The sequence below is a fragment of the Rousettus aegyptiacus genome, unplaced genomic scaffold (assembly GCF_014176215.1).
Source record: "Rousettus aegyptiacus isolate mRouAeg1 unplaced genomic scaffold, mRouAeg1.p scaffold_m13_p_3, whole genome shotgun sequence".
Taxonomy (NCBI): Eukaryota; Metazoa; Chordata; class Mammalia; order Chiroptera; family Pteropodidae; genus Rousettus; species Rousettus aegyptiacus.
In genome coordinates, this window is record NW_023416306.1 from 112739874 (window position 1) to 112752607 (window position 12734).

At 35.7% G+C, this 12734-nt stretch overlaps 1 protein-coding gene across 21 annotated transcripts in view; it reads left to right on the forward strand.

The window, feature by feature from the left end:
* The window catches only part of TMCO5A (transmembrane and coiled-coil domains 5A), a 46774-nt gene extending 36816 nt beyond the window's left edge, over nt 1–9958 (forward strand). For 17 of the 21 annotated variants that reach the window (XM_016152159.2, XM_016152160.2, XM_016152153.2 and 14 more), the window contains one exon: nt 1562–7005. In XM_016152159.2, the coding sequence (XP_016007645.1) occupies nt 1562–1760 (199 nt within the window). In that variant the 3' untranslated portion in view covers nt 1761–7005. Of the gene's footprint in view, nt 1–1561; nt 7006–9572 lie in introns of those variants that run through there. The other 4 variants (XR_004950015.1, XM_016152169.2, XR_004950016.1 and 1 more) reach the window with 3 other exon arrangements.
* Nucleotides 9959–12734: the final 2776 nt, after the last annotated feature.

The window sequence follows — 12734 nt, forward strand, 5'->3', positions numbered from 1 at the left end:
ACCACAGGAATGGGAAAACTTACCAATGAAACAGAAGAAAAAGCTCAGAAGCAGTGTACGTATAGAACTTCGATATGTGACAGTGATTGTATGTCAGAGGGGAAAGAAAAAATTGTTCAATAAATATGGTGGGGGAAAATGGTTATCCAAGTAAAAAAAAGATTGGATTACAAAAAGCAAGCGCAAATGCGTTTCAAATTTAAATGTCAAAAAAAAAATTTTTTTTTAAACTCAGCATTGTTTACTGCCATGTAACAAATTACTCCAAAACTCAGTGGCTTCAAACAACTAACATTTATTATTTCAGTTTCTGTGAGTTAGGAATCTGTGAACCACTTAGTTGGATGGTTCTAGCTTAGGTTCTGTTATGAGGTTGCAGTTAAGATATTCGCCAAAGTTACAGTCATTAGAAGGCTTGGCTGGAGCTAGAAGATCTATTTTTAAGGCAGTTTATATATACATCTGGAAAATTTTGGTGGTTGTTGGCAGGCAATCTCAGTTCCTTATCACATGGACTTCTCCACAGAGTTGCTTCTGTATCCTTGCAATATGACAGCTAGAGTGTTAAGTTTCCTCCTGAGAGTTAAGGAAGAAGCTGTGACGCCTTTAGTATGTAGTCTCTAGGAAGCCATACACTGTCACTTACACAATAGTATATTCTATTTTGGAAAAAGTCATTAAATCCAGTCCATACTTCGATGGAGAGGAATCTCTGGATTGAGGAGAAGTATCAAAAAATTTGTGGATGTATTTTTAAACTACCACAAACTCTTAATAGAAAATAGGAGATCTTTTAGATTTAGGTGTACAGAATGATTTTTTTAAAACAAGACACAAAGAACACTGATTGTACTTAAATAAAGGGCTGGATAAACCAGACTTTATTAAAATAAATAACTTTTTTCTTTAACACATTAGAGCAAGTGAAAGTTATAAAGTAGAGGAAGATACTCAAAATAGACACAACGGAAAAGATTGATATTGAGAACATATAGAACTCCTACAATTAATAAGAAAGCCCGAATGACCTAGGAGATAAATGGCAAGATTAAACACAGTAGACCAATAAACCTATGAAAAATTGTTAGGCATCACCGTTCATCAGAAAAATGCAAATAAAGACCATTAGGAAGATATTATTTTATAGCCATTTGATTGGCTGAATTTTCAAAAGTTGATCATAGCAAGTGTTGGAGAGAATGCAGATTCACAGAAATGTATACCCTGTGGTGGGATGTAAATTGGTGCCACTACTTTGTAAAACAATCTTCAGAAACAAAAATAAACAAACAAACAAAAAAGAAAGAAAGAAAAATAAAGAAGATAATTTCTGATAGTAATAATTAAGAGAAAATAAAACATGGTAATGGGGGAGAGAGTAGCTGGCAGGCCAGCTTATGGAAAGGGACTGCCTTTGTATAGGGTTGTTGAAAATGGAACACAATGAGCAGGAGACATTTCAATATCAAGAAGGAGCCAGACATGCATTTAGAGATGACTTATTATTTTGTTCCAGGCTTTCTAACCTCTGGTTAACAGTTTCTTGGCTTTCTCGTTTCAGGATATTTCGATATCTTTTTTTCATCACCTTATTTTTCATCAGACTGCTGGGCTACTTATTTTTCCATATAAGTTTTATAAATCCAGATGTCCTTATCAACATACTGCCCAAGATACTGAGCAGGGGCATCTTGTGGAAGCTAAGATGCTTCCTCTTTCCATCTCTCACACTTGAGACAGAGGACGTGTTACCCCACTGATGCTCGAGAAATATCCTTGAGTGAAAGAAGCAAGATGTGTCAATCTTAGGAGATGGCAGAGCTTGTGGAGGGAAATGGTTCTCTTCAGTTTTCCCCTTGAGGTCTGTCTTCCCATGTTGCCTTTCCAAGATTGACCTTGCCCAGTAAAGAGCTCTGTCAATAGATTTCTGTGGCTATATGAATAAGCTAAACAGTACCAAATAGTAAACAAACTAGATCATTTTTAGAATAATGTCATAGATGCTAAGCAAACTTAAAGAGTTTATCAATTCTTCTAGTAAATCTTAAAAACATAAAAAACTGGATCCTTGCATGCAGAAGATTGCTCACTACTTATATTAGAATTGTTTTGTTTGCAAGTGACCCTAGCTAAGCTAATTTATAAATTTATAGGGGGGAAAAAAAACAAGTATTGCCTCATGGAACTAAATATCTGGGGCTTCAGGCATGGCTAGATCCAGAAGCCTCACAGTGATGTTACTGAATTTCATTTTCTCCCTTTTCTCTTTAAATGGGCATTCTCCTCTTGGTGGCAAGATGTCCTTGGGGAGGTGGGAAGGAGAGATAAATATATCACATTTGTACACGGTGAGTCCTACAATAGAAAAATGGAGTGACTTCCCATGCCTATGTCCAATAGAAGGTGACATCAGATCCATGGATTTTGCTAGCCTGAGAGGAAGAATGACATGCCAAGCACTAAATAGACTATATGTCAGCAAGGCCACTCTTTACTGAAAAAATTATAAGTGTCTTCTACCCTAGATGAATATTTCAAATTGAAATAACCAAATAGATGTACCACAAGAATAGAAGCATTGTTAATCTGGTAAATTGTACAGAATAGGTAAATTCTTTCTTAACTCCAGGCTTCAGAGAAAACCAAAGCCTTTTCTCCTGGCAATTATTAGAGTAATGCACAAATATTGGTAGGCTGACAATACAAATAACTCTGAGCTATTTAGCCAGAGTTATTTGAAATATCCTCCACCATGTCAATAAGATTTGCATTGCAGGCACTGTTTGTTTCTGAAATGAATGGCAGCAGAATTCTGGATCCAGTGGAATCTGGCAGTTTCTTTCTACTGGGTGGTCAATGCTTCATTAAAACTGGACTTTATTCTCGACAAAAGGGAAAGATAAAGTGTGGCTGGCTTCCATTTACCAGTACTCTGCCACATGAGAGAGCAAGAAATAGACACCTTCTAAACTCATGAATTTGAAACTGAGATCATGGGGGGAAAGCACTTTCACACATTATGGTTTTAGAGTAATTTAAGAAAACTTTTAAAAAATTTTCCTTTCATGCATATTTCATTATTCATCGCTATATTTTCTCTGCTGTAGCTAAGTTGTACGATGCTGAGAAAATATCTCAAAAGTTATTACAAAGAATGCAAATCTCTAATGCTGGCTTAAAACCAACAGAATTCCCCTTTTTGTTGTTTAAAGTAAAGGCAAATGCTGACTATTGTTTGGGGTCATACCTAGAATACAGTAGCTGAGAGAGAGAATTCAACAGATGTCTGTCTGCTCAGCTAAAAACCTCTTCCCAGAAAGTAGAGAAAGTAGAGAAAGCCTGCAAAACAGTTTCCACCACAAAACATCATTACTGTAACAAAAAAGATTCTGTGATATTTTAGATGGTTTTATTAAGAAGGAGGAAGAAGGGGGAGGAAGATGGCAGAAAGGGGAAGAAAAAGGAGGAAAGGGGAGGGAGGAAAGGAGGAAAAAAAGGAAGAAAAATATGTTCATCTCCTGCTGGTGTAATCTTAGACAATGAATGGCCATTTTATGATTTTATTTTATTACAGCTTCCTTAAATGAGTTTAAAATTTTTAATTTTATAATACTGAAAAGCAGAAGTCTTCTAAAAGCAAGGTTCAATGGTTAAAATTGCCGTTTTAAAATTTTTCTGCTAAGATGCAAAACTAATAGAAGCTCTTCTGTGTTTGCAGTGAAAACTAGGAGCGAAGCACTTACATGCAGCATGGGGTCAGAACCTGACTAGAAACGAGCGTAGTGGAGGTACACTGCTATTGTCTTGCTTCTCCTGCTGAATACTTACAGCTGAGACTGGCTATAGGTGCCAGCAGCTGGCCTCCCAGTGTCTTGATCATTGCAGACAACAGAGCAACTTGCTTTGGCTCCGGAGCTGTGTACACTTCCCTCATGATTGTACCACAGCCGCATGGTTCCCTCTGGAACAGTAGAGGGCACTGTTCCATGGTACTTAGGGCATCTCCTTAGAAGCTATTTCTTTACATAGGTAAATTATATTCCTGCTAGATGCAGACCAGATAAAGGAAGGTCCATGATAACAGCAAACCTGTCCCATTTTTTTCACAGGTTCATAGACCAGAGTGGTTTGAACATCAAGAGCATAGATGATATACATGGTACCTTACCCCAAGGGCTGAGTCACTACCTATAATTATAATCTGCGTAAAATGCTCAGAATATGTGTCCTGAGTAGATTTCATTACATAATCTCTGTCCTTATATCTATGCCCACCTTGAAGCAGGACTCCAGACTTTGATAAATCCCCAAAATAGATCTCACTCCTCAGTGCTACATGTTAATTTTTATAAACACATAAACTTAAGATTCATAAAGACAGAGAAAAAGGATACATTTTGCTCATCACTGCAAAAAATAAATCAAATTCCCCCTTGGTAATGTTTATTTTTTCTTTTCAAAGTCCTCTCTCCTCCCAACTCTTTAAACAATCTACCGTCTTTTTCCTTCACCTTTAAACAAAAATTTACTGCCTAGAATCATCAGCTCTTTCTCTCAGATTATCATTTCCATGGGACAAAACCAAAGTTTAGGAGTCACCTGGACAGTAACTTGAGTTCTTTGTACCACACACACAAAGATGCCTCAGCAGACCCAGAAAGAGCACAGATGAGTTTGCCATGACACTCACCCAGCCACTTTATAACAGATATGATGTTAATGATGATAAATTCCATTTATTGAGCACTTATTGTGTGCCAGGTGCTTTGCTAAGTGTTCTTCTTCATTATTGTATTAATCTTCCAAGGTAAATATTATCATGCCCAGTTTATAAATATGGAAGCCAGTTCTGAGAGCAAATAAAATAACAAAGGTTCTGAGTTGAAATAACCAGGCTCTATGCCTATAAATGACTTCAAAGCTTGGTGTGTTAAATTCTTATTATTGACAGCTGATGGTGACCAGACAGCTAGCCAGGGAAAGGGGCATAGTCCAGAGTGTAGGGGTGTTCACCCACCTGTGAAGGGGAAAATCCCAGCCACGGTTGCATTTATAGAATTAGGCACTAAGGAGATTCCCAAACAAATCATAGACTCATAGGATTGGCAGGGAATTTAGAGATTGCTCATTCAAAACCAGTGAAGTACTTCCCCAGGATCACACGAGCAGTTAGCAACAGAACCGGGATTCAGAACCTGGTCTCTTGAATCCTTTTTCAGTAGTCCTCCTAGTAAACTAGCATTTTCCAACTCTTTACAGTAGGACACTAACATAATGGAGATCTTGTTGCAATTGTTATTTAAAACCAAAATCAACTTTACTCTCCTGTCCTCTAAGGTAAAGGCATAATTCTTACTTCTGGGGAAATTAATCTCCACATTTCTCTTCCTGCTCCTATAGAAACTAACAGGGAAGGAAAGAGAAGAAAGGGTGACACTGAGAACACGTGAATCTTTTTTTAGCGAAGCACATTAATAAATCTTGAGTTATGCAAAGTGTGAATTGTGGAGGAGTAGTAAGTGCTAGAGCTGAAATGCTCTTAATAATATACAAGGAATTTTTGTCGCATCTGGGAGAAGCAGCAGCAGGAGAGAAAGCTGAACAACATGAGACACTGAAATCCAGGTTGGTGAAAATGAACAAGCAACTTTTCAGAAGACCAGGGAAGCTAATCCTCAATGCTATTTTCTTTCCTAAGTGGTATTGCAACATATGCTTCCACACGCTTATTTCAATGTCCAGTAAAATCTACCACACATAGTTGTAAATATTTGCCTCTACAAGTTGCCTTTTGTTGACTCTTACGAGTGAATTTTGAAAGAAAAAAATGATTATGTCTCAAGATTGAGTCAATGCTGGATCAGAGACAAAGAGCTTTGAAGTAACTAAGAGAAAAGATTTGCAGAAATCTTAAGGGGAAAAGAAACAGTACATAGAATTGGAGGATGGGAGGAAAGACATCTTATTAGCTAGTATCAAAGCTTGGGTGGCTCCTGGTGAATCTTCTACATCATTTTCTTCTTTGAAGTATATTCTTTCCATAGCTAATTTGTTGAGTTATCATAAAAGGATGTCGAATTTTGTTAAATGCTTTTATTGCATCAACTGAGATAATCATATAACTAACCTTCATTTTATTAACGTGGTATATCACATTTATTGATTTACATATGTTGAAACATCCTTGCTTCACTGAAATAAAGCCCATTTGACCATGGTTTATGATCTTTATAAAATGTTGTTAAATTTGGTTTGCTAGTATTTTGTCAAGGATTTTTGCATCTATGTTTACCAGGGATATTGGCCTTTAATTTTCTTGTCATGTCCTTGCCTTACTTTGGTATCAGGGTACTGCTGGCCTTCTAAAACTAGTTGGAAGTCTTCTCTCCTCTTCAATTTTTTTGGAAGAGCATGAAATGGATCAGTATTCTCTTGGTAGAACTCATTAGTGAACCCATAGTCCTAGACTTTTTTTGGTTGGGAGAGTTTTGATTATTAATTCAATCTCCTTACTTGTTATTGACCTGTTCAGATTTTCCATTAAAATACTTTTTATTGAAGTAAAATACACGTAACAGAAAATGTACTATCTTATCATTTTTAAGTGTGCAGTCCAGTGGTATTTATTACATTTATGTTGTACAGCCATCGCCACCATCTATCTCCAAAATTCTTTTTATCTTTCAAAACAGAAATTCTTTAACCATTAAGCAATCACTCCCATTCTCCTTCCCCCAGCCCCTGACAAGCACCATTATCCTTCTTTCTCTATGAATTTGTCTTCTCCAGGTACCACATATAACTGGAACTGTACAGTATTTGTCTTTTTGTGACTGGCTTATGTCAGTTAGCATAATGCTCTCGAAGTGTATCCATGTTATAACATTTGTCAAAAATTCCTTACTTTTTCAGGCTAAATAATATTCCATTGTATGTATATATCACATTTTGTTAATCTACTCATCCATCTATGGACATTTGGGTTGCTTCCACATTTTAGCTATTATAAATAATGCTGCTATGAACATGAGCATACAAATATCTCTCTGAGACCCTGCTTTCAGTTCTTTGAGTTATATACACACAAGTGGAATTGCTGGATCATATATGGTAATTCTTTAAATTTAGGGAACTGTCATACTGTTTTCCGAAAGCAGTCATATGACTGTACCTTCCCACCAAGTGTGCACAAGTGTTCTAATTTCACTACATCCATGCCAACACTTAGTTGCTCTTAGTATTTTTAATACAGTAGCTATTCTAATAGGTATAAAGTGGTGAGGTCTTTTTATGGTTTTGATTTGCATTTCTCTAATAAATAGTGATGTTGAGCATCTGTTCATGTGTTTATTGGCCATTTTTATGGCTTATAAGGCCATATCTTTTATTCAAGTTCTTTGTTCATTTTAAATTGGGTTATTTGCTCTTTAGTTTTTTAAGTTTTAGGAATTCTCTACATACTGTGGGTAGTAATCTTTTATCATATATAACTTGCAAATATTTTTCCATTATGTTGGTTGCCTTTTAGTCTGTTAATAGTGTCTTTTATGCACAAAATTTTTTAATTTTCATGAAAGCCAATGTGTCTGTTTCTTCTTTTGTTGCCATGCCTTTGATTTTATATTCAAGAAATCATTGCCACATTCAATATTGTGAAGTTTCGTACCATGTTTTCTTCTAAGAGTTTTATGGTTTTAACTCTGATGGTCCTTGATCCATTTTAGTTAATTTTTGTATATGGTGCTAGGTAAGAGTCCAATTTCATTCTTTTGAATGTGGACATCTACTTTTCCCAAAACTGTCTGTTGAAATACTGAACTTTCCCCATTGAATGTTCACCTTGTTGAAAATAATTTGAGTACATACACAATGGGCTCTCTATTCTGATTCATTTGTCTATATGCATGTCTTTATTCCATTACCACACTATTTCAATAGTGTACCACATAGCTTTGTAGTAAGTTTTGACATTAGGAAGTGTTAGTCCTTCAACTTTGTTGTTCTTTTTTCAAATTATTTTGGCTATCTACTGTTCTTTGAGACTCCATATGAATTTTAAGATGGGTTTTGTATTTTTGCAAAACAAAAAATAAAAAGTCATTGTGATTATGGATTTTGGTAGGAACTGCATTAAAGTTGTAGGTCATTGGGGTAATAGTAGAATCTTAACAATATTGTTTCAATTCATGAACATGAGATGTTTTTCCATTTATGTCTTCTTTATTTCTTTCAGCAATGTTTTGTAGTTTTTATTATAAAAATCTTTCACCTCCTTGGTTAATTCCTAAAAATTTTATTTTTAAAGTTATTGTGAATAAAATTGTTTCCCTAATTTTGTTTCAAATTGATCATTTTTAGTGTCTAGAAATGCAACTGATTTTGCATGTTGATTTTATATCTTACTACTTTGCTGAAATTGTTTATTAGTTCTAACAGGTATTTTGTGGAATCTTTAAGATTTTCTATGTATAAGATAATCTAATCTGTAAAAAGGTAATTTTACTTCTTTCTTTCCATTTTATATGCCTTTTATCACTTTTTCTTGCTTAACTGCTTCAGTTAAAATTTCCAGTACGATATATTAAAAGTAAATGGTTAAAGCCAGCATCCTTCCCTTGTTCTTGATTTTAGAGGAAAGGATTTCAGTCTTTCACAACTGAATATGATGTTCACTGTAAGTTTTTAATGTATGGCTTTGATTATTTTGATGTAGTTTCCTTCTATTCCTACCTAGTTTGTTGAGTGTTTTCATCATGAAAGAATGAATTTTATCACGGTTTTTCTGTTAATTGAGATGATCATGTAGTTTTATCCTCCTCCTGTTAATGTGGTCTAATATATTAATCAATCTGTTGACTCATGTTTGCACTCTCAGAATAAATCCCATTTGGTCATTGCACATAAGCCTCTTCATATGCTGCTGAACTTGTTTTGCCAGTATTTGGTTGATAATTTTTACATAAGTGTTTATAAGAGAAATTCGTCTGTAGTTTTCTTACAATGTTTTTGTCTGAGTTTGATATCAGGGAAATTCTAGCCTCATAAAATGAGTTAGAAAATGTTCCCTCTTCATTTTTTTTTTGGAAAAGTTTGAGAATGATTAGTGTTAGTTCTTTAAATGTTTGTTAAAATCCACCAGTGAAGCCATCAGGTCCAGGGTTTTTCTTTGTTGCAAGATTTTTGATTATCAATTCAGTCTCCTTACTTGTTATATACACATCTATTATATAAAATCAGTTTTCTATTTTCTCATGATTTAGTCTTGGCAGATTTTGTATTTCTAGGATTCGTCCATCTATGTAGGTCATCTAATTTGTTGTTATACAAATGTTTATAGTACTATCTTAAATACTTTTTTTATTTATGTAACATGGGTAGTAATGTACCCACCTTTATTTCTGATTTTAGTTACCCAATTCTTTTTTTTTTTTTTAGTTATCTAGCTAGAAGTCTGTCAATTTTGTTGATCTTTTTGAAGAACTAACTTTTAATGTAATTGATTTTCTTTGTTTTTCTTTTCTTTATTTATCTCTGTTCTAATTCTAATTTAATCCTAAATCTGTATTTCACAGATTGGCTGGCTCACCCAGCTTCTTGTCACACTTAAGTTTGATGAATGGCCTTCTACAGAGGAGAGCTCCACAATGTGTCCCTAGAAACTCTCTCCAAATTGGCATCAGTCTATATTCAACCACGAGAAGCTCTTTCAATTTGCAACTTTAGATATATTAATGTCTGTAGCTATAGGAGCTAGGCTGGTTATGGGAAAAAATAAAGGGATTGTATAAAGGCAATAATGAGTGGTAGGTGGCAAGGAACGGTTCTATACATTTTCTTATCACTTTAGTAGCTCATCAAAGAGGAAAATATTAGCATATCCTGATTTGTTTTTGAGTCCCCTAAATTTCTGCAATGACAACTTCCTCTTAAGTGCTGATAAAACTTTCTTCCCTTTGGAGTTAAGGAACTACAAAGAGGAAAGAACAAGACTAGAAGAGTGGACTATTAGGTATTAAATGGTACTAGATCTTTATAAGCAATAGCTCTCCCTTCCTCCACCTATTAGAGCTCACTCCCAACTCACATATGGTCAGTTTGGAAATAAGAAACCATCCCCTTAAAGAGAAGCAGGACTTGCCCCTCTCCAGTGATCTTGGTGCCAGTGACATAGGAAAGGTTACTATGGAGATAAAATATATATATAATATTTTTTTCCTTTTTTTTTTTTTTTTTGCCAGCCACTTCTTTACCATGCTCTTAGAACTTAAGGCCATCATCAATAGAGTGTTTCTACATTGTTCTCTCCTTTCCTCTTCATTCTCCCAAGTCAGAAAAAAAAAATGTAGTTTAGTAAAATTCTTTTGCACTCTATGATCAGATTTTATCTCTCTTCCTTTTCTCTGGTTCAGCCTGCATCCCTTGGGCCATAAAAAGTAAGAAAGTTCCTGATTAACAGATCCTGGCATTTCTCACAGAGTCCAAATAGGCTGATCCCAAATAAGGTGTCTGATTTCCACTCTGCCTGATACAGAGCTGCTCCATGACTCTTGCGCTGTCACCTTCCATGTAATTCAGTTATTTCGTAGCAAATGAAACTCAAGAGCCCAGCAGTGTATCACATTGCTACAAAATTACATATTACACACACACACACACACACACACACACACATTCTCTCTCTCTCTCTCTCTCTCTCTCTCTCTCTCTCTCTCTCTCTCTCTCATTCTCTCTCTCTCTCTCTTTTATGCTGGTCTATGACAACTCAGAAAAGATATAAGAAATAGGCGAGAAGATATCGAAATCACTTTTCCAGAGACACAGTGCTGGCCTGTTATGCAAGCCAAAGAAAAGTTCATATTCACTTCATCCACATGGTGGTGCTAGCCTCAAAAAAATGGCCCATAAAGGACATGAAAACAGTTTTACTTTCTTCTCATTGATATAAAGCTGTACACTGTGGTCAGGACATCACTACTCATCAAAGGGGACACATTAATTCTGCAAATAAGCATCTAAAAATGACGAGTTGATGCTAATCTCCATCCCTACTCTACTTCCCAGTGGGGAAAAAAAGAAACGAAATCGCTATTATTTTCAACTCACGAATTCAATTTTTACCAACCGTGGGACAGAAGAGTGACTCATGCTGGGCTGTTGGCTGTGTACAACCCTAACACAGAACCTTATTATGCCTCAGAGGTAGCTGGTCAACTGACTGTCTAAGGTTCTTCATTGGGTTCTTGTAAGTGCTGCCGGCAGTCAAAGAAAATGGGAACAGCAAACACCTCACTGGTGTCACTGAATGAATGAAGGCAGGTTCAATGTGTGTGCCTTCCAAACCGTTAGGCAGAAAAGACTAGAAAGTCTGTTTTGAGCTTCTCAACCCAAAAATACACTCTCCACATGTCATATGACCAACTCTCACCAGTTGCCTCTTCTTTTTGCGGATTTTAAATCTTCCATTTAAATGTTTTTAAAGCTCAGGGGAATCTCATCAAATATGTTAAATAGTAATGAAACAATGTAGAAGATGCCAAATGGAAAGAAATACCAAGGGTATAAATAAATGATTTTTTAAAAAATATAGTACCTGTCAACACCAAAATAACTCTCAACTTTAAAAAGAACTGACAAAAGTTCATTAATCGTCTTCTATAAATCAGCACTTATCTGATGCTGATACAGATAACAATGACAACCATTAACACAATGAAACAGGTCCAAAGTGTTTTCAGACTTGACCCTAAACACTGGCAGCTTCCTGACACCTGTAATTTGGCAGGTAACACAAGGAGTCATGTGCAAATATACCCAAATATCCCCCTCTGGCCTGCCAAAGACTTTAGACCCTTTTACCTGTTTAAAATCCCCAAATTTAGTGAAGAGTTGCTAAAAATATTATCTCTATATCTTCATTCATAAAACATATATTTTAACAGAGAAGGAAGGAAGTACCCAAGGACAAATTCTCATCAGAATGAAGTTCATTAGATTGGCTAATTCACCCTTGGAATAGCAAAAAGCTGGATCCTGAGGAGATGTCATATGGGAAACTAAGGGTCAACAAAGTCCAAAGAGTTCAACAGTCATAAATTCTGAAGCCAAAGAATGACTTGTGGTACAAGCAAGAATGAATTGGCAAGAATTTTTCCATTTATCATAGATCAGACATAGAAAAATGATGGTTCACAGGCTCAATCAAATTCGCAGTTACATTTGGTTCTACTCACACTGTCTGTGTGTGTGTGTGCGTGTGTGTGTGCGTGTGTGTGTGTGTTTATTTACATTTGTTTAAAATATTTTAAATTCTGGAGATACCATCTAAAAGTCTAGATTTTGGACTTCTCTTTAAAAAATGAGAAGTCCTATCGACACCTGGACAAAATTCTCATATGACAATAATTACAAAAAGCTGAGAAATAACAGCTAAATCAACAGAGCAAATGGCCATTTGTTCACCATAATCCCCATTATCCCTACTGTGTCATACTTTGTCTGCCATCAGTGCCACCACCACTCCCCTTTAAGTCCTAATCCATCTTGATTCCGGAGGACCACACAGAGACAGAATCCTTAAAAAGAAGATGATGGTGCCAACAGTATGGGGAGGTTCCAAAAGATAGATAACTTTCTGAAAAGGATGTGGTCAGAACTGTCAGAAGTAAAGAAATCACCTAGAAAAAAATTAATATAGCAGAGCTTATACCCAGCTAAGCAGAAAACACAAGAGGTTC